Genomic DNA, 14,283 nt, shown 5'->3' with positions numbered 1-14,283 from the left:
TCAGTCACTGTCTCCAGCAAAGGATACCATTTCTCCTTCATCTAGATGAATTGACACTTAAACAAAGAAGTACTCACTTCGAACCACAATATATGTCACTTTGAGGAAAAATTTGTACCACAATATATGTCGCTTTATATTACCGATGAAACATTTAATGTTATTTTTCCTATTATATCCTTAACTATTTATTACTCTCTCTTATTTTAATTCTTCAATTTATTTTTTCCATACCATAAATGAAGGATAATTTTGTAAATCAACTCATAATATCTCTTTTCCATACAACGTTAATTACATTTCTTAATATGTGTAAAAGTGACAAAATGATATATATTGTGATACGGAGGGAGTAAATTTTTTGGGTACATTCTATCTAGTTTTTGGTACTATATAGTATGCATTAATATCCACATTAAACATGTGCTACCAACCAACCAAATTTTTTCACTAAAGAGTTGGAACTAAGAAAGTTTAGATAGATAACACGGATCTCTTCTAATTAAACCAATATCATGAATTTGATTTTTGGTTTGGACATACACAACAACAGTATAACTCTTACAAAAGATTTACTTTTTATTTTATTTGAATCCTACAAGACTCGAGAAATTAATCTTACATGTAGACGATACCCGGTTTAAAAAAACAAAAAGATGTTGTGAATATTTTTAATATTTATTGGATATATAACGACATTACAGTATTTTGAATATTTTAGGACCCTCTGGTGTACTTCACTCTCTCTGATTTTGTATCATCTTAAGAATTGGAATTTATTTCACAAGGGTTATTAATTAAATTGATTTAAAAACTTGTATGTTTCGTCGGTAAACTATATTCAGTTAATTTGGGTTAATGGGACTTTTAAAGATGAGTAATAGACTGCTATTTTGAGGGGTGTTGATGAACCCTAGTCACCACTTCTCTTCTTCCTAGTGTTTATCAAAAATGAGTGATTCAAGGTCAATTTTGGTCTAGAATCATCCCTCCAAATTGTTTTTTCTTTCACGTTATAATAAATAAGTGTGATTTTCGCATATTTTTTTGTTTTGATATCCGGTCTTCGTACGGTGTATTTTGTAGTCCCGGCTTTGTGCGGTGTATGTTGTTGTCTCGTCTTCGTCTTTGTGCGATATTTATTTGTTTCAGGTTGAAAGATTAGTTCGATCTAGTGCAGATTCAATCGATATTGACTTTTAGTGTCCTCAACACTACAGATCTAGAGGCAATGATATTTTAGACACTTTAATATAGTCATATTTAAATTTGTAAGCTTATACAATCTATTATTTTATACTATTAACATAAATACTAAATTTGTTCGTAGATTTATTTTTTTCATTTTTAGCGACTTTAATTTGTATGATATCATATCCTCTATCAATTTGGTGAATCAAGTATAACTGGCCAGCCCCTGCAACATTGGAAAATAAATTATTGAATTTTTTGACTTTATCACCATGAAACTCAAACTCTCATATGTATCACCATCTTCTTCTTCCTATCATTCTCTCATGGAAGCTCGTCTCAAAATCTTCAACCCTTCACTTTTTCGTCGCCAATTAACCCCCAAAACCAAAACCACACCACCCTTTTTCCCTCTCCTCAAAATCTCTCCAACTCGAGCTTTTTCTTCTCATTCACCAATTCCTCCAAATTCAGATCCTCACACTCATAGATTCTTCTCTTCAGTCACAACTTCTCAAAATCTCAACTTTTCAAACCCCAATAAAAATCTCAACAACCCATTTACCTCAAAATTACAATCCAGCAATATTGTTTGGAACCCATCTTCGGAAAATGGAAATCAAGGTTTTTTCAGTGGCAACAACAAAAACTGTGTTGTTACAGTGGTTTTATTGGGGTGGCTTGGAGCAAAAACTAGACACTTGAAAAGATATGCTGAATGGTACAATTCACGTGGTTTTCATGCGGTTACTTTTGTTGTTGATGTAAAAGAGATTCTTGGATTTGACCTTGGAGTTGTGCTTGAAGAAAGAATTTCTGAATTTTCTGACCAATTAGTTTCATGGGTTTCTTGTGAGGAAAATGATGGAAGAGAAAGATGTTTGGTTTTTCATACTTTTAGTAACACTGGTTGGTTTGTGTAAGTTGATTTTGTTAATCATTTTGATTTGATGATTTTGGTGTTTTAAAATGTGGTTTGTGTGATTTTGTTTTTGAAATGGTTTTTGTTTTGTTTTTTTAGGTATGGTTCTATTCTTGCTAGATTTATGGATAGTTATGATGTTATGGAGAAGATTAAAGGATGCATTGTTGATTCTGGTGGAGCAGAACCTTTTAATCCTCAGGTACTAAGAATTTGAATTTGTTAAGCATTTTTTCATTAAGTTGTTTTTGGCTCTTGTTAACCTTTGTTAAGTAATGTGGAATGTTGTTGATGAAGATAGTGTTTTGAAACTTGGATGTGTGTTTTGTTCTGGCTAAAAGTGAGTTAAATGTAAAATGATTTATGTTTGGATACATTCATATTCATGTAAAATTTGGTTGAAAAATAGTTTTGAGGTTAAGTCAATTGTAGAAGCATAAGCTCAAAATTATAGCTTTAATTTAGAATCAACTATGTAGTTATACGCCTCCGAAAGTGGAACCAAACATGCATTTTGTGATTGCGGATGTTACTTTGGGACTTTGTAGTACAATTGTGATGTGGTTAACAAAACCTTTGGTATGATAACTACTCTTAAATTTGTTAGAATTTAGAAGGGATATTCTGTTGCTGTGGCAAAAAATGTGGATTATCACTCAACCCATTTGTATTGAACACATTAGTGTGTGTTTGGTTTGACTGTGGAAATCAGAATTGATTTTGCATGCGATTTTAGTAAAATATCGATGTTTGGTTCTAGTCATACAATTGGTTTGATTTTTCTTCCAGTTCTCGGGTTGTTTATTAGTGATAAGAAGTAGTTTGTGTTTAGATTGAAAATTTGATACTAGGTTTTTTGACAAATTGACCTTTAGATTAAAACTGTTGAGATTGTTGAGATATTTCCTCATTCATTTCTTACTATCTTTTTTTGGTACAATTTGTTTTCTTACTTTAATTTGTTGAGAATGCTGAATATCCAATTGTTTTCTTCTTCGCCTTTGGTAATTTCTTTGATTGTGAATCGTCGATTTCTGTTTCATTGTATGTTTTTGTTGCAGGTCTGGGCTGCTGGTTTTGCTACGGCTATATTGCAAAAACGCAGCTCTTCAGCCCAAGCTTTAGTTGACGTAGGAAACAAGCTTAAATCAGAGACAAAGGTTCAACAAAATGAACCTTCCATAATTGAAATTGTGGTGTTGTCACTATTAGACAAGATATTCTCATTTCTTTTGCAGTTGCCGGAGTCAAAACAGTAAGTGTCTTCCCTTCAAACATTATATCGCAACATGAATAGCATCAACATTTAACCTTGTTAATTGGAATTTATAATATACACTTCAAAATGTAAAATAGTAAGCACATTTTTTCTGTCTCGTATACAGGAGGTTAAGGAAGGTTTTCAATCCCCTTGCGGAACACCAGCCTTGCCCCCAGCTCTACCTGTATAGTACAGCTGACAAAGTAATCCCGTTTCAATCGATAGAAGCGTTCATTGAGGAGCAGAGGAAGTTGGGAAAAAACGTGAGATCATATAACTTTGGTTCATCTCCCCATGTGGATCATTATAGGAATTTTCCGGACGTATATCTTTTGCAAGTTTCCGAATTCTTGAATGATTGTTTTGATACAGACAAACAGACCAAACATGCATCGGTTAAGTTCCAGTCTTGAAGTGTAACATTATTGATGCGATCGGTGCTAATTACTGGTAATTATACAATAGCACAATTCTTTTGATGATTAATATAAACAAGATCAAGTGACTAACAGAAACACATCATGGCAAACTGATGAGGCCCAAGTTTCTGGTTTTGTTAAATCAATGAAGCAGTTTATATGAATCTGAAACTACGTGCCTATACTCGGAACAAATTGATTCAAATATTGGTCAGATACTCAGATGTACTTTATTTCACCTCTATATACAGCTCTGCAAGTTGGAAGAGAGGTCTTAACATTTAATGCAGCAAGCATTATTTTTGTAGTTGGGATTGCTAGAAATGTAGGATCCTGAACTTGGGGTGGGAAATATCCCAAACCCAAAATGAAATTCATCTTTGTAATGTTCTTTGGTCAATATTATTTTATTAAATTGGAGTTGGAACTGCTTTCATATTTCAAGCTTTGTTTAAACTTTAATAGAAATAGAAATACATCACTAGATATTTGGAAGTACCCTTATAAATGGATCAAGTGCACGTTAACACATACCAGTACACTAACATATTACCATTAGTTATTTCAAGTTTTTGTATAGAAAATAGAAGATGCACTGACAGTGTAAAGTAATGTTACACTATCATACGATTCCTATACACCGCCTAATTCCAATGGATTTGGTAATGGTATTGGTAATGGTGGTGGTAAGCATGGAAATCATAGTAATCATCAGAGAAATTATTCGCATTCGGGGATTAATATGAAGGGAAGGGAAAGTGAAGACCCTGAGACTAAGGCAAGTATGAAGGAAATGGCAGCGAGAGCACTATGGCATTTGGCTAAGGGTAATGTGGCGATTTGTCGTAGCATTACGGAATCAAGGGCTTTGCTGTGTTTTGCTGTTTTACTTGAGAAAGGACCGGAGGCTGTGCAGTATAATTCTGCTATGGCATTGATGGAGATAACTGCGGTGGCTGAGAAAGATGCTGAATTGAGAAAATCTGCATTTAAGCCTAATTCTCTTGCCTGCAAAGCAGTTGTTGATCAAGTGCTTAAGATAATTGAGAAAGCGGATTCGGATCTCCTCATTCCTTGTGTCAGGGTGATTGGAAATTTGGCAAGGACATTCAAGGCTACCGAGACAAGGATGATTGGTCCGTTGGTGAAACTGCTTGACGAAAGAGAGGCAGAGGTTTCCAGGGAGGCGTCGATCGCACTCAAGAAATTTGCCGGCAGCGAAAACTACCTTCATGTTGATCACTCCAAAGCAATTATAAATGCAGGTGGGGCAAAACACTTGATTCAGCTTGTGTATTTCGGAGAACAAATGGTTCAGATTCCAGCATTGGTTCTGCTCTCTTACATCGCATTACATGCAATGTTTTAAGACCGGACCGGACCGGCCGGTTCAACCGGTTCAACCGGGAACCGGACACAGCAGCGGTCCGGACTAGTGCTGAGAACCGGTAGTCTGCAGAACCGGAAAAAAACCGCTTGAAACCGGTACGAACCGTCCTGAACCGCTCAAACCGTCGAACCGGGGGCGGTTTTAAAAAACCGGCCGGTTCGGAATCTAGCTTTAAAAAAAAAAAAAAAACATTTTTTCCCTATTTTTCAGTATCTTTTCACGCTCTTTTTTTGCCAAGATTTTTTTTTTTCCTTTTATACATTGATTAAGATTTGTCTTTGTCTTTTACATAATTAATTAACAGAGTTGTAAAACAATCCAGACATAGAAAAGAAATACAACTAAAAATACCAGAAAGATTCAATTTTCTTTTCCTTTGCTTTTATACAAATAAAAGTAATTGATTTGTTTAAAAAAGTAAAAGAAAAGAGAGAGATTTGCTTGAAGAAGATAAAGAAAAGAGAGAAAAAGAACAAGATTGAGCTTGAAGAAGAGATGTAAGAAATGACGTGCCAATAAAAAATAAGAAAGAAAAAGAAAGAAAAAAAAAATCTCACGTGAGAAGAGAAAGATGAAGTGACGGCTGATTACATTTGCATATTGTTTGTATTGTATATATACTAAGACTAGATTAGATATTTATATTTAGGGTTTAGTAAATGGGCTTGGGTCAAGTATGTTCTTTTTTCACTAATAAATTGGGCTTATTGTTGAGCTAAGTATTATACTTTTTATTTTATTTAATATTTATTTATTTATTACTTTCTTAAGTTGTGTTTTGTTAGTTTGTTATAGAGAAAAAAAAATTTCATTCTATTTTGTTATTATAATAAAATTATATGAACGGTTCAATGTAAACGGTTCAATAACGGTTGAACCGGTCCAACTGGTTGAACCTTGAACCGATGGTCACAACGGTTCGACTTCCGGTCCGGTTCTTAAAACATTGATTACATGTTCCGGATAGCGAAGAACTTGCTCTGGCTGAAGTGCTTGGAGTGCTTGAATGGGCATCCAAACAATCTTTCATGCAACATGATGAAACCCTTGAGACATTGTTGCAAGAAGCCAAGAGTAGGTTGGAGCTTTATCAGTCTAGAGGTTCAAGAGGATTCCATCATAAATTGCATCAGTAGGAAGCATAGTACATTGTCATCATCATTGTAAATGTAAAGGTTTTCCGATCATTCATGATTCTTATCCGTTCCATCATTCTTCTGAGCGTGTATACAATCAGTTTGGCTCCTCTAAAGTGAGTAAACCGAAAAGCAAGAAATTTAGTTGTTATTTCAACAAACTCGTGACTTGTTATGATATACATGTAATATCTACCTTTGATTTGTTAATCACTGGTCGATAATACTCACTCTCGAGGATCCAAATCCGTATACAATCAATTTTACTTCTTCAATTGTCCAGATTCATTTCCATAGCAGGAATGACCATTTCATTTATCATCTTATGAGGATTATTTTTTAAGTTTTACCCTTAAATTAAATATAGCAATGTGTTGCAGACTTTGCTGTCTACAATAATTTACCAACTCATATGCGTTGGACCAAATAGAGAATCATGTAAAGAATACTTTTGAATGATTCTTCAGGTTTTGTTGGACGAATAGAAAGCAAGGGAATATATGAAAAGTCTAGTTGACCTAAGGTTGGCTATGGATGTGGTCCAAAACAATCGACTGGTGGAGTTAGACATACCCACGTCAAGTTTACCTTCTCCTCCCTCCCGGTCCTTTTTATAAGGAACACTTAGAGCAAAAAATTTGGTCCTTTTTATAAGAAACTTTGACCAATTTTCAAATATTTTAAATGTTCAATTTCACTTATGCCCTTTATTTATTATGAGAGAGAATTTAAAAATAAGTAAGTTAGTTGAATAAAGAGTAATTAAATAAGGGTATACATGGAATAAATTTAAATTTATAACTATGTTAAATGTAAATAACTATGTTAAATGTGTTTCATTGGTCTGTGTAATTTTTTCAAAGTGTTCCTTATCAAAAGGACCGGAGGGAGGATTTATTATTATCATTCCATCACGTCACTATAACTTTTTTTGACCACCATAATAAAAATCTGCAACTAGCAATGCTATTAGATCGACTTATTTAAACTTAATTAGTATAGTTTTGAGACTATTCGACAGAACTTATAAAAACAACTTATGATTTTTTTTATAAGTTTTTTTCAACTTATATTTATAAGTTATTCAATAATATTTTATGTAAACTTATACATAAATGCATATTGTAATAAGCGTTTGTACACAAACACAACCTTGACTTGACTATGATTTGTTTGGAACGGATAATTAATAATTAGGTATAGATGGGGTGGGGGTGGATAGCTCAACTGGTTTGAGCTAAGAGTGAAAGGAGTTAAAAAGTAAAGGTTCAGGGTTTAAGTTATGATGAGATGAAAAAACTAATATTAACAACTAATTACTAAGTTTTCCGTTTCAAAAATATAATTGAGATTTCATTTTTGTGCCCCCGAGTCTCACACGCGTCCCCTGGCCTTCCAATCCTACCCTCTCGCAACATAGGATGCAAGTGTGTAAATAGCAAAAAGTGGAGAAAAAACCGTTCACATTCTAGAATGCGAACCTTATAAAATCTAATATTTTTGTATCTCTCTCTCTTCCTTCGCTCCCTATGTTATAAGCATCACATTCTAGAATGCGAACTGATTTCACATTAAAGGATGCAAACTATTTTTCCACCAATTTTTGCGCACCTGAGTTCGCAACTTAGTAGTGAGGGGGTATTTTGAAAATTTCCAAAAGCGAAGGAAGACTTCAAGGGGGCGCGAGAAAAAAATCTTAAAATAATTAAAATAATTAGGTATAGATGGGGGGTTGTATACCTATCTGTATTATTGTTAACAACAATCCTGTTGTTGTATTGTTAGAGTTATTTTATTTCAAAAGTTATCTCAAGTTGTTTCTAATTTCTTGATATTTTGACCAAGTCATTCCATGCTTAGCCTAATTATTGATTTTCTATTCTGATTTATGAGCCAAAGGCTTATTTGTATAGGTTATATCGTTTACCTTTGACTAAGCCTTACTGATTTTCCTCTTTATTAGGAACAAATGATATTAGGTACGTATAGAAAAGAAAAACGTGTTATATTTATTCTTGAGATATACACGTTATATATATACTCCTTCCTCATTCACATGCTTTGAAGTTGTTCTCATTTGCCTTTTGATCATGTTTTGGTTTAGTTGAAGATATATTTTTCTATAAATACTTTCAACTCGTGGAACAAAAAGGAAATGTTTTAGTTGAGTCATGTTTTGGCATGACTAATTAATTAAACCATAATTTATGTTCCCTGGTCTTGTTTCTTTCCTTTCCCGTTCTTGTGTCCTGGGTTGCATTTCAAGTGTTCAGTGAAATTGGAGTTATTCTGTTATCATTCTGTTATCTCTGATAAGGAACTATTGAATACAAGGGAATTTGTGCTTATGAATTGGATAAATCCTCAAGGGCAGTGATCACATGCCTCAGGTTTATGATTTTGCAGTTTCTTGTTGTTTCCTTTCCTCCACGGTGGCTGGCATCAATTACCTCAATATTAAGATAAGTTCATTAATTTCTATTCTATTTTATTTTCATATTTATTTGATACCTATATTCATATTTTTGTTTATCATTCAGATTATTCTAGGTCCAATTGTATAACAACTGTATGAGTCAAAGTATTATATGAAATGTATATATAGTTGTATTTCTTACTCTCCTGGGCCAGATATGTTGATTGCGGGATTTGATTAGGTGAGAGACCAATGAATGGAACAAAATATTGAAAATTGGTTTATACTGTTATTTTAAAAATCCAACGGAATTAGACAGTTCAATTAATTGAACCAGTATTGTCTACGGTTTAATAACAATTTAAAACAGTTGAACTATAATTTTAAGGTCTTGCGGTTCAATGTCATGTTGGTCTTCTTAACACATTGGCAATTTTTGATTGAACACTTATGCGGCCATGTCATACCTCTAACTAAGGGGGACCCTTAAAGAATTCTATATATACTCCCCTTATCTTCTCTTCACTTCTCCCTCTCTCATTTCTTCGGTCGTTTTCTTCTGTAGTTTTAGTTATATTAAGTTTAGTATAACTTTTATCATTTCATGTATAAATGGTCGTATAGCCCGTCGTCGGCTACTCATATTATTTTTACTGATGTTGTTTAATCATCATGGTTGAAAATAGTATGTTAATCGACGAAGGACTTTTTGTGGTCAAATTGAAAACCATTTGACTAGCTGAAACAAATGTCAATCAAATGAAACTTTACCCCAAAAGAGACCCGCCCTGATTTACTTTTATCCCAAAAAGAAAAGGTAGAGGTGGTTATGGAAGATTCATCTACGTGAGATTTGCTATAGGGGGATTTATTGAATGTCCCCCAAAAGTGGCAACAACCTGGCCTCCAACATCTTGATGAACTCCTAAAATGAGAAGTAGATGGCGGATTCGAAATTTAAGTTTTTGTTTTTTGAAGTACTTTTATGTCTAATGTAATTTGTTAGTTTGTTTTATGTTGTAGTAAACATTTTTGAATGCAATGAAATCAATAAAATTATTTATGTTGAATATAACGTTGCAATGTAATTCTGATTTTTAAGTCTATAAAAGAGTTTTCTGCCACTTAAATAGCAGATGACTTGTTTAAAGTTTTCCTAGGGGGCATGGATTCTTTCCCATCCACTAATTAGGTGAAGAATTTTGTGCGTTAATTAACTAATGGATAGTAGTATTTTGATAATTTAACAGGGCGCTTGAAAAAATTGAAAGGGTGCTAAAAGTAATTCCCTATATTAACATACGTAACGTGTATCCATCATAATGGGCTTTATTCATTCCCGTAAAGGATTGGGCTCAAATACCAGTCCAAATTGATCAGCAAGACAATTTGCCCATGTGACTTGGTGCACCATGTTTTCTCTCTAGGCCTCCCATGTATCTTTTATACCTTCAAATATTCTAATTTTGCCCTTGCTAATAACTTCGGTTTGCAGAAACTGAAGTTTTTTCTAGTTCAAATTCAGGGAAAATTCGATTAACGGAAACCGAATTTTTTTTCAAAGCAAAAAAAATTGGTTCGCAGCAACCTAAGTTTTTATTGAAGGGCAAAAAAGTAAAATCCAAGAGGGGAAAAAACCATGGGGGCCTAAAGAGAAAACATCCTGGTGCACAAGGTTGGACAAATAATTGAGAGTTTTTTCTTTCTTTAGACTTAATTGTATTTTTTGTCCTCCTATTTTGGGCCTATTTGTTTCAGATTTTTCACCAAAAAAATCTATTTTTCCCAAAAAAAATTTGATTTTTTTATCTTACTTTTGTTTGTTTCAGATTTTTTCAAAAATCATTTTAGTAAAAAAATTATTTTTTTTCATCAAAATGAGAATCTATTTTCAATAGCTTTTATCAAAATCCATTTTTTTATCATTCATCATCCCTCACCATCTATGTTGCATAGGTGCGGGTACGGTACCGGTATCCGGTACTGGTACCGGAACGTGATACGGCATTTTAAAAGAATTAAGGTACGGGTACGCTCGTATAGTTATTTTTAATGTAATTATATACTTAAAATAATAAAATTATATTCTTAAAACAAATAATTAAACATAGAAAATATAGCAAACTTTAAAAGTAGTTATCTTGTGGTTTACACGTTTAGGAAATTAGGAGTAGTAGTAAGACTATGCGGCTCTACTTTTAAAAATAAATAAAAAGGGAAGGAGACTGAATCGATTCTAATTTTAAACTAAAGTGAATCTTTATTAAAAAAAAATAAACAAATAAAAAAAAGAATGAGATTGGAAAGTGTTGCAATGAGAATTTTTTTTGATGAAATATGTACCACGTGTGTACCCTGAGAGTACCACGCGTGTACCAGCATGAAAAAACAAAAAAAAAAACTCGGTACTTTGAGGGTACGTACCATGAGAGTACCATACGCGTACCGGTACCCGGTACGTATCCGGTACCGGTACTCTGTCTAAAACGGAGTACCCATGCAACATAGCTCACCATCTTAAAATCATAAATTTTAATGATTGTAAACAAACGACAAATAACTTTAGATTTTTTTCAAAATCTCTGCAAAAAAAATGATTTTATTGAAATGATTTTTTAAAAAAAAAAATCAATTTTTTTAAATCTCAAACAAACCGGCCCATTATCAAATTCATGAAAATAGTCCCTCTATTTTAAAATTGAACATTTTAATTTTCTATTTTCATATTTGTTGTAATTTTTGTCTCAACCCATATGTTTCTTAGGGATGACAAAAAGGGTCAACCCGCCTCACCCTATCATTAACCCGTCTAAAAAGGGTGATACAGAGCGAGCTAACTAGTGGTGGCGGATTGGCCGTCAATAAAATTTTAAAAAATAAATTGATAAATTTGCAAAAATGTCATAAAAATTTGTAAATAAAATTAAAAATCATTCAAGAAAATCAAAATATAATAATCAACCAACAAGGTGACCGAAAAACAAGATTATCAATCAAAACTTCAAACATGCATGAATTATAAAACCATAATAAAGAAATAAAACCATTATTATTTCTTATCATAACATTGCCATGCCTACGTGGTCTACGTCCAACAAATAACTTGATAATAAAGAAATTCAAGTTGCAAAATAGGAGTTGACTGTCGCAAGCAAAATTAAATAATGGGGGTCTGATTTTATTTTTTAATAATCAAACAATTGAATGTTCGACGAGCTTATTCTTTTTATTTTTATTTTATAATGTTCGACGAGCTTAAGTACCATCACTATGATTTATTTCTTTAATTTATTTTATTTTGTTATTGGTCTATGATGATACTTTATTTATTTGTTTTCTATTTTTTAAATAGACAAAATAACAAATGATCCCTCCGTCCCAATTTGATTGACACAATTGACTGTTGTGCAGTATTCGCACATGTTGTTTTGATCTTATTTTTCTGCTAATAAACAGAAATAAATATCAGCATATAAGGTCTTATTTGATTCGTCTCCATGAATATTTTCAAAATATCAAATATTTTATAATTTTTACTAGTATCCAATTAAAAATATTAATCGTAAAAGTTATGCATCGATATGTGTGAAACAGTCAACTGTGTCAATTAAATTGAAACGGAGAGAGTACTATTTACCCACACAACTATGAAGTTTCTTGTTATACTCAAATTAAGGTGATTAATTTCGTAATTGTCAGTTGAGCTAAGTGTTAGCGAAAATAGAAGGTTGACTTTTTAATAAAGAATCAAATAATTTTTTAATTTCTATAAATATATCAATTTTCATTTTTAATCATTTTAACAACTTTAAAACTTTGATTCTATAAATTTTCTGTTTTCAATTTTAGTCTTTATTTTCTTACAAATGTTCGCGTAACATGTGTCTAATAGCTTTTGATAAAAATATGTTGTTACTAAAACTTTAAAATATCTTCTACAAAAAAAATTAAAATATCATTAGTTTAATAATTTTACTATTTAATCTTTAATTTAAAAATTTAATATTTAATTTAAAGTTAATAGTAAATTGTTAAAAATTAAATAGATAAACTACTAAACAAATGATGTCTTAAGTTCTTTCCAATCACACGTCATAAAAAAAAAGTTAATTAGAACATTCGACATGTATGAACTTTTATAAAAAAAAATCAAAAGGTAAAATTAAAAATAGAAAATTAAGATGAACTACGTTTGAAAGAAAATTTTAGAAAAATTAAATAATATTTGATATTCTTAAAGAGACAAAAATATACTTAATTCTTGATAAATTAATTAGGAATTTTACCAACAAAATATTTCTAAAATCAGGGGCGTCTCCGAGTTTTAGGAGGCTCTGTGCAAAATATAAAAGTAGCCCCTTAATAAAAAAAATTAAAAAAATTATCGATTTAAATTGCATATAATATAAAAAAAACATTCTTGTAAACATATAAATTATCAATATTAAACCTTACATTAAATTAAATGGAACAAGAAATACAAAATAATTATCTTTGAATATAACGTCAAAAAGGAACATCATAATCTAAGATTAAATTTTATGCAAAGATTAAAATGGACTAGAACTATATTTACGAGTATAGATAACTAATATATTGATACTCATGATATTTATGAACATTAACAATATATAACTATTATTTTAGGGCCTAAAAACTAATCTATTAATATACATCTGATATTTTATAGGTATAAATAATATATAAATAATATTATAGGACCTCAAAATTTTGAGTTGAGGCACTCAAAATTTTGAGGCCCTATGCCGTCGCACACCTCGCACATGCATGCGACCCTCCTCTGTCTAAAACAATGTTTTAAATTGCGGACCGCATCAGGTGATGCGGCCGCAATATTGCGGATGCGGTAGGCACTGCAACCGCATCGGACCGCAATTGCGGTGTGAACTCAAATCACACGTGATACCGCAACGCAACCGCAACGCAACAGCATTTCACCGCAACACAACGGAGTTTTGACCGCAACGACCGCAACGGTTCTATCCAATATTCCTTTTCGTAAAAATTCAGAGAATGTCACCTTTATTTTTTCCTTTATGTCATTTCATTTTAGAGTTTCTGTCTTCTTATGTCTCAATGAGTTGTCGAGGAGATGACTAGATGTGTTGTTGTGTGAGTTCAATTAGTTGTTTTACCGAATATCAATATTCATCAATTTCAGCTTCCTTTGATCTTTCCTCTTTGCATCACTGTGCTCTGCTGCTCTATGCTAATGTATGTATTATGTAACTCTTCCCTTCCATTCACTCATATTGTGCTTCGCTATGTGAAGATGGAAATGGGGTAGAAAGTTGGGATCTAGATCAACAAGAAGGTACTGCTACATAAATTCTAAGAACTTAAAACATGGGAAAGATGAAGATTTGTGAATCTTGGCTAAGAACATAAATTCTATAACAATTATAAATGTTATATATGTTAATGTTTCTTCCATTGGAGTCAAAGTTATATTATTCATAAACATGATACCATGTCTTAAAAATGAATTAAAATTTATATAGAATTATAAGTAAAAGATATCTAAGGA

The 14,283-nt window shown here is 32.1% G+C and overlaps 2 protein-coding genes across 2 annotated transcripts; both read left to right on the top strand.

Moving 5' to 3' along the window:
- The first annotated feature begins 951 nt into the window (after nt 1-951).
- Nucleotides 952-4,237, top strand: LOC123910344 (transmembrane protein 53). The gene is made up of 4 exons (XM_045961439.1): nt 952-2,110; nt 2,213-2,315; nt 3,175-3,368; nt 3,499-4,237. The coding sequence occupies exons 1-4, from the start codon at nt 1,464-1,466 to the stop codon at nt 3,785-3,787; spliced, it is 1,233 nt and encodes a 410-aa protein (XP_045817395.1). The 5' UTR covers nt 952-1,463; the 3' UTR covers nt 3,788-4,237.
- Nucleotides 4,238-4,369: 132 nt separating this feature from the next.
- Nucleotides 4,370-6,520, top strand: LOC123910345 (vacuolar protein 8-like). Its single transcript, XM_045961440.1, has 2 exons — nt 4,370-5,148; nt 6,138-6,520. Exons 1-2 carry the CDS (start codon nt 4,536-4,538, stop codon nt 6,317-6,319), a joined length of 795 nt encoding a protein of 264 aa, XP_045817396.1. The 5' UTR covers nt 4,370-4,535; the 3' UTR covers nt 6,320-6,520.
- Nucleotides 6,521-14,283: the final 7,763 nt, after the last annotated feature.

The sequence above is a fragment of the Trifolium pratense genome, linkage group LG2, assembly GCF_020283565.1.
Source record: "Trifolium pratense cultivar HEN17-A07 linkage group LG2, ARS_RC_1.1, whole genome shotgun sequence".
Taxonomy (NCBI): domain Eukaryota; kingdom Viridiplantae; phylum Streptophyta; class Magnoliopsida; order Fabales; family Fabaceae; genus Trifolium; species Trifolium pratense.
The sequence above is the reverse complement of the archived record's forward strand: the minus strand, read 5'-3'. Positions and strand labels throughout refer to the sequence as shown.

Coding starts and splice junctions, on each gene's coding strand:
- LOC123910344 (XM_045961439.1), top strand. CDS start 1,464: ATGAAACTCAAACTCTCATATGTATCACCATCTTCTTCTTCCTATCAT. Junction 2,111..2,212: donor AGTAACACTGGTTGGTTTGT/GTAAGTTGATTT, acceptor TTGTTTTTTTAG/GTATGGTTCTATTCTTGCTA. Junction 2,316..3,174: donor CAGAACCTTTTAATCCTCAG/GTACTAAGAATT, acceptor TTTTTGTTGCAG/GTCTGGGCTGCTGGTTTTGC.
- LOC123910345 (XM_045961440.1), top strand. CDS start 4,536: ATGAAGGGAAGGGAAAGTGAAGACCCTGAGACTAAGGCAAGTATGAAG. Junction 5,149..6,137: donor GCTCTCTTACATCGCATTAC/ATGCAATGTTTT, acceptor AACATTGATTAC/ATGTTCCGGATAGCGAAGAA.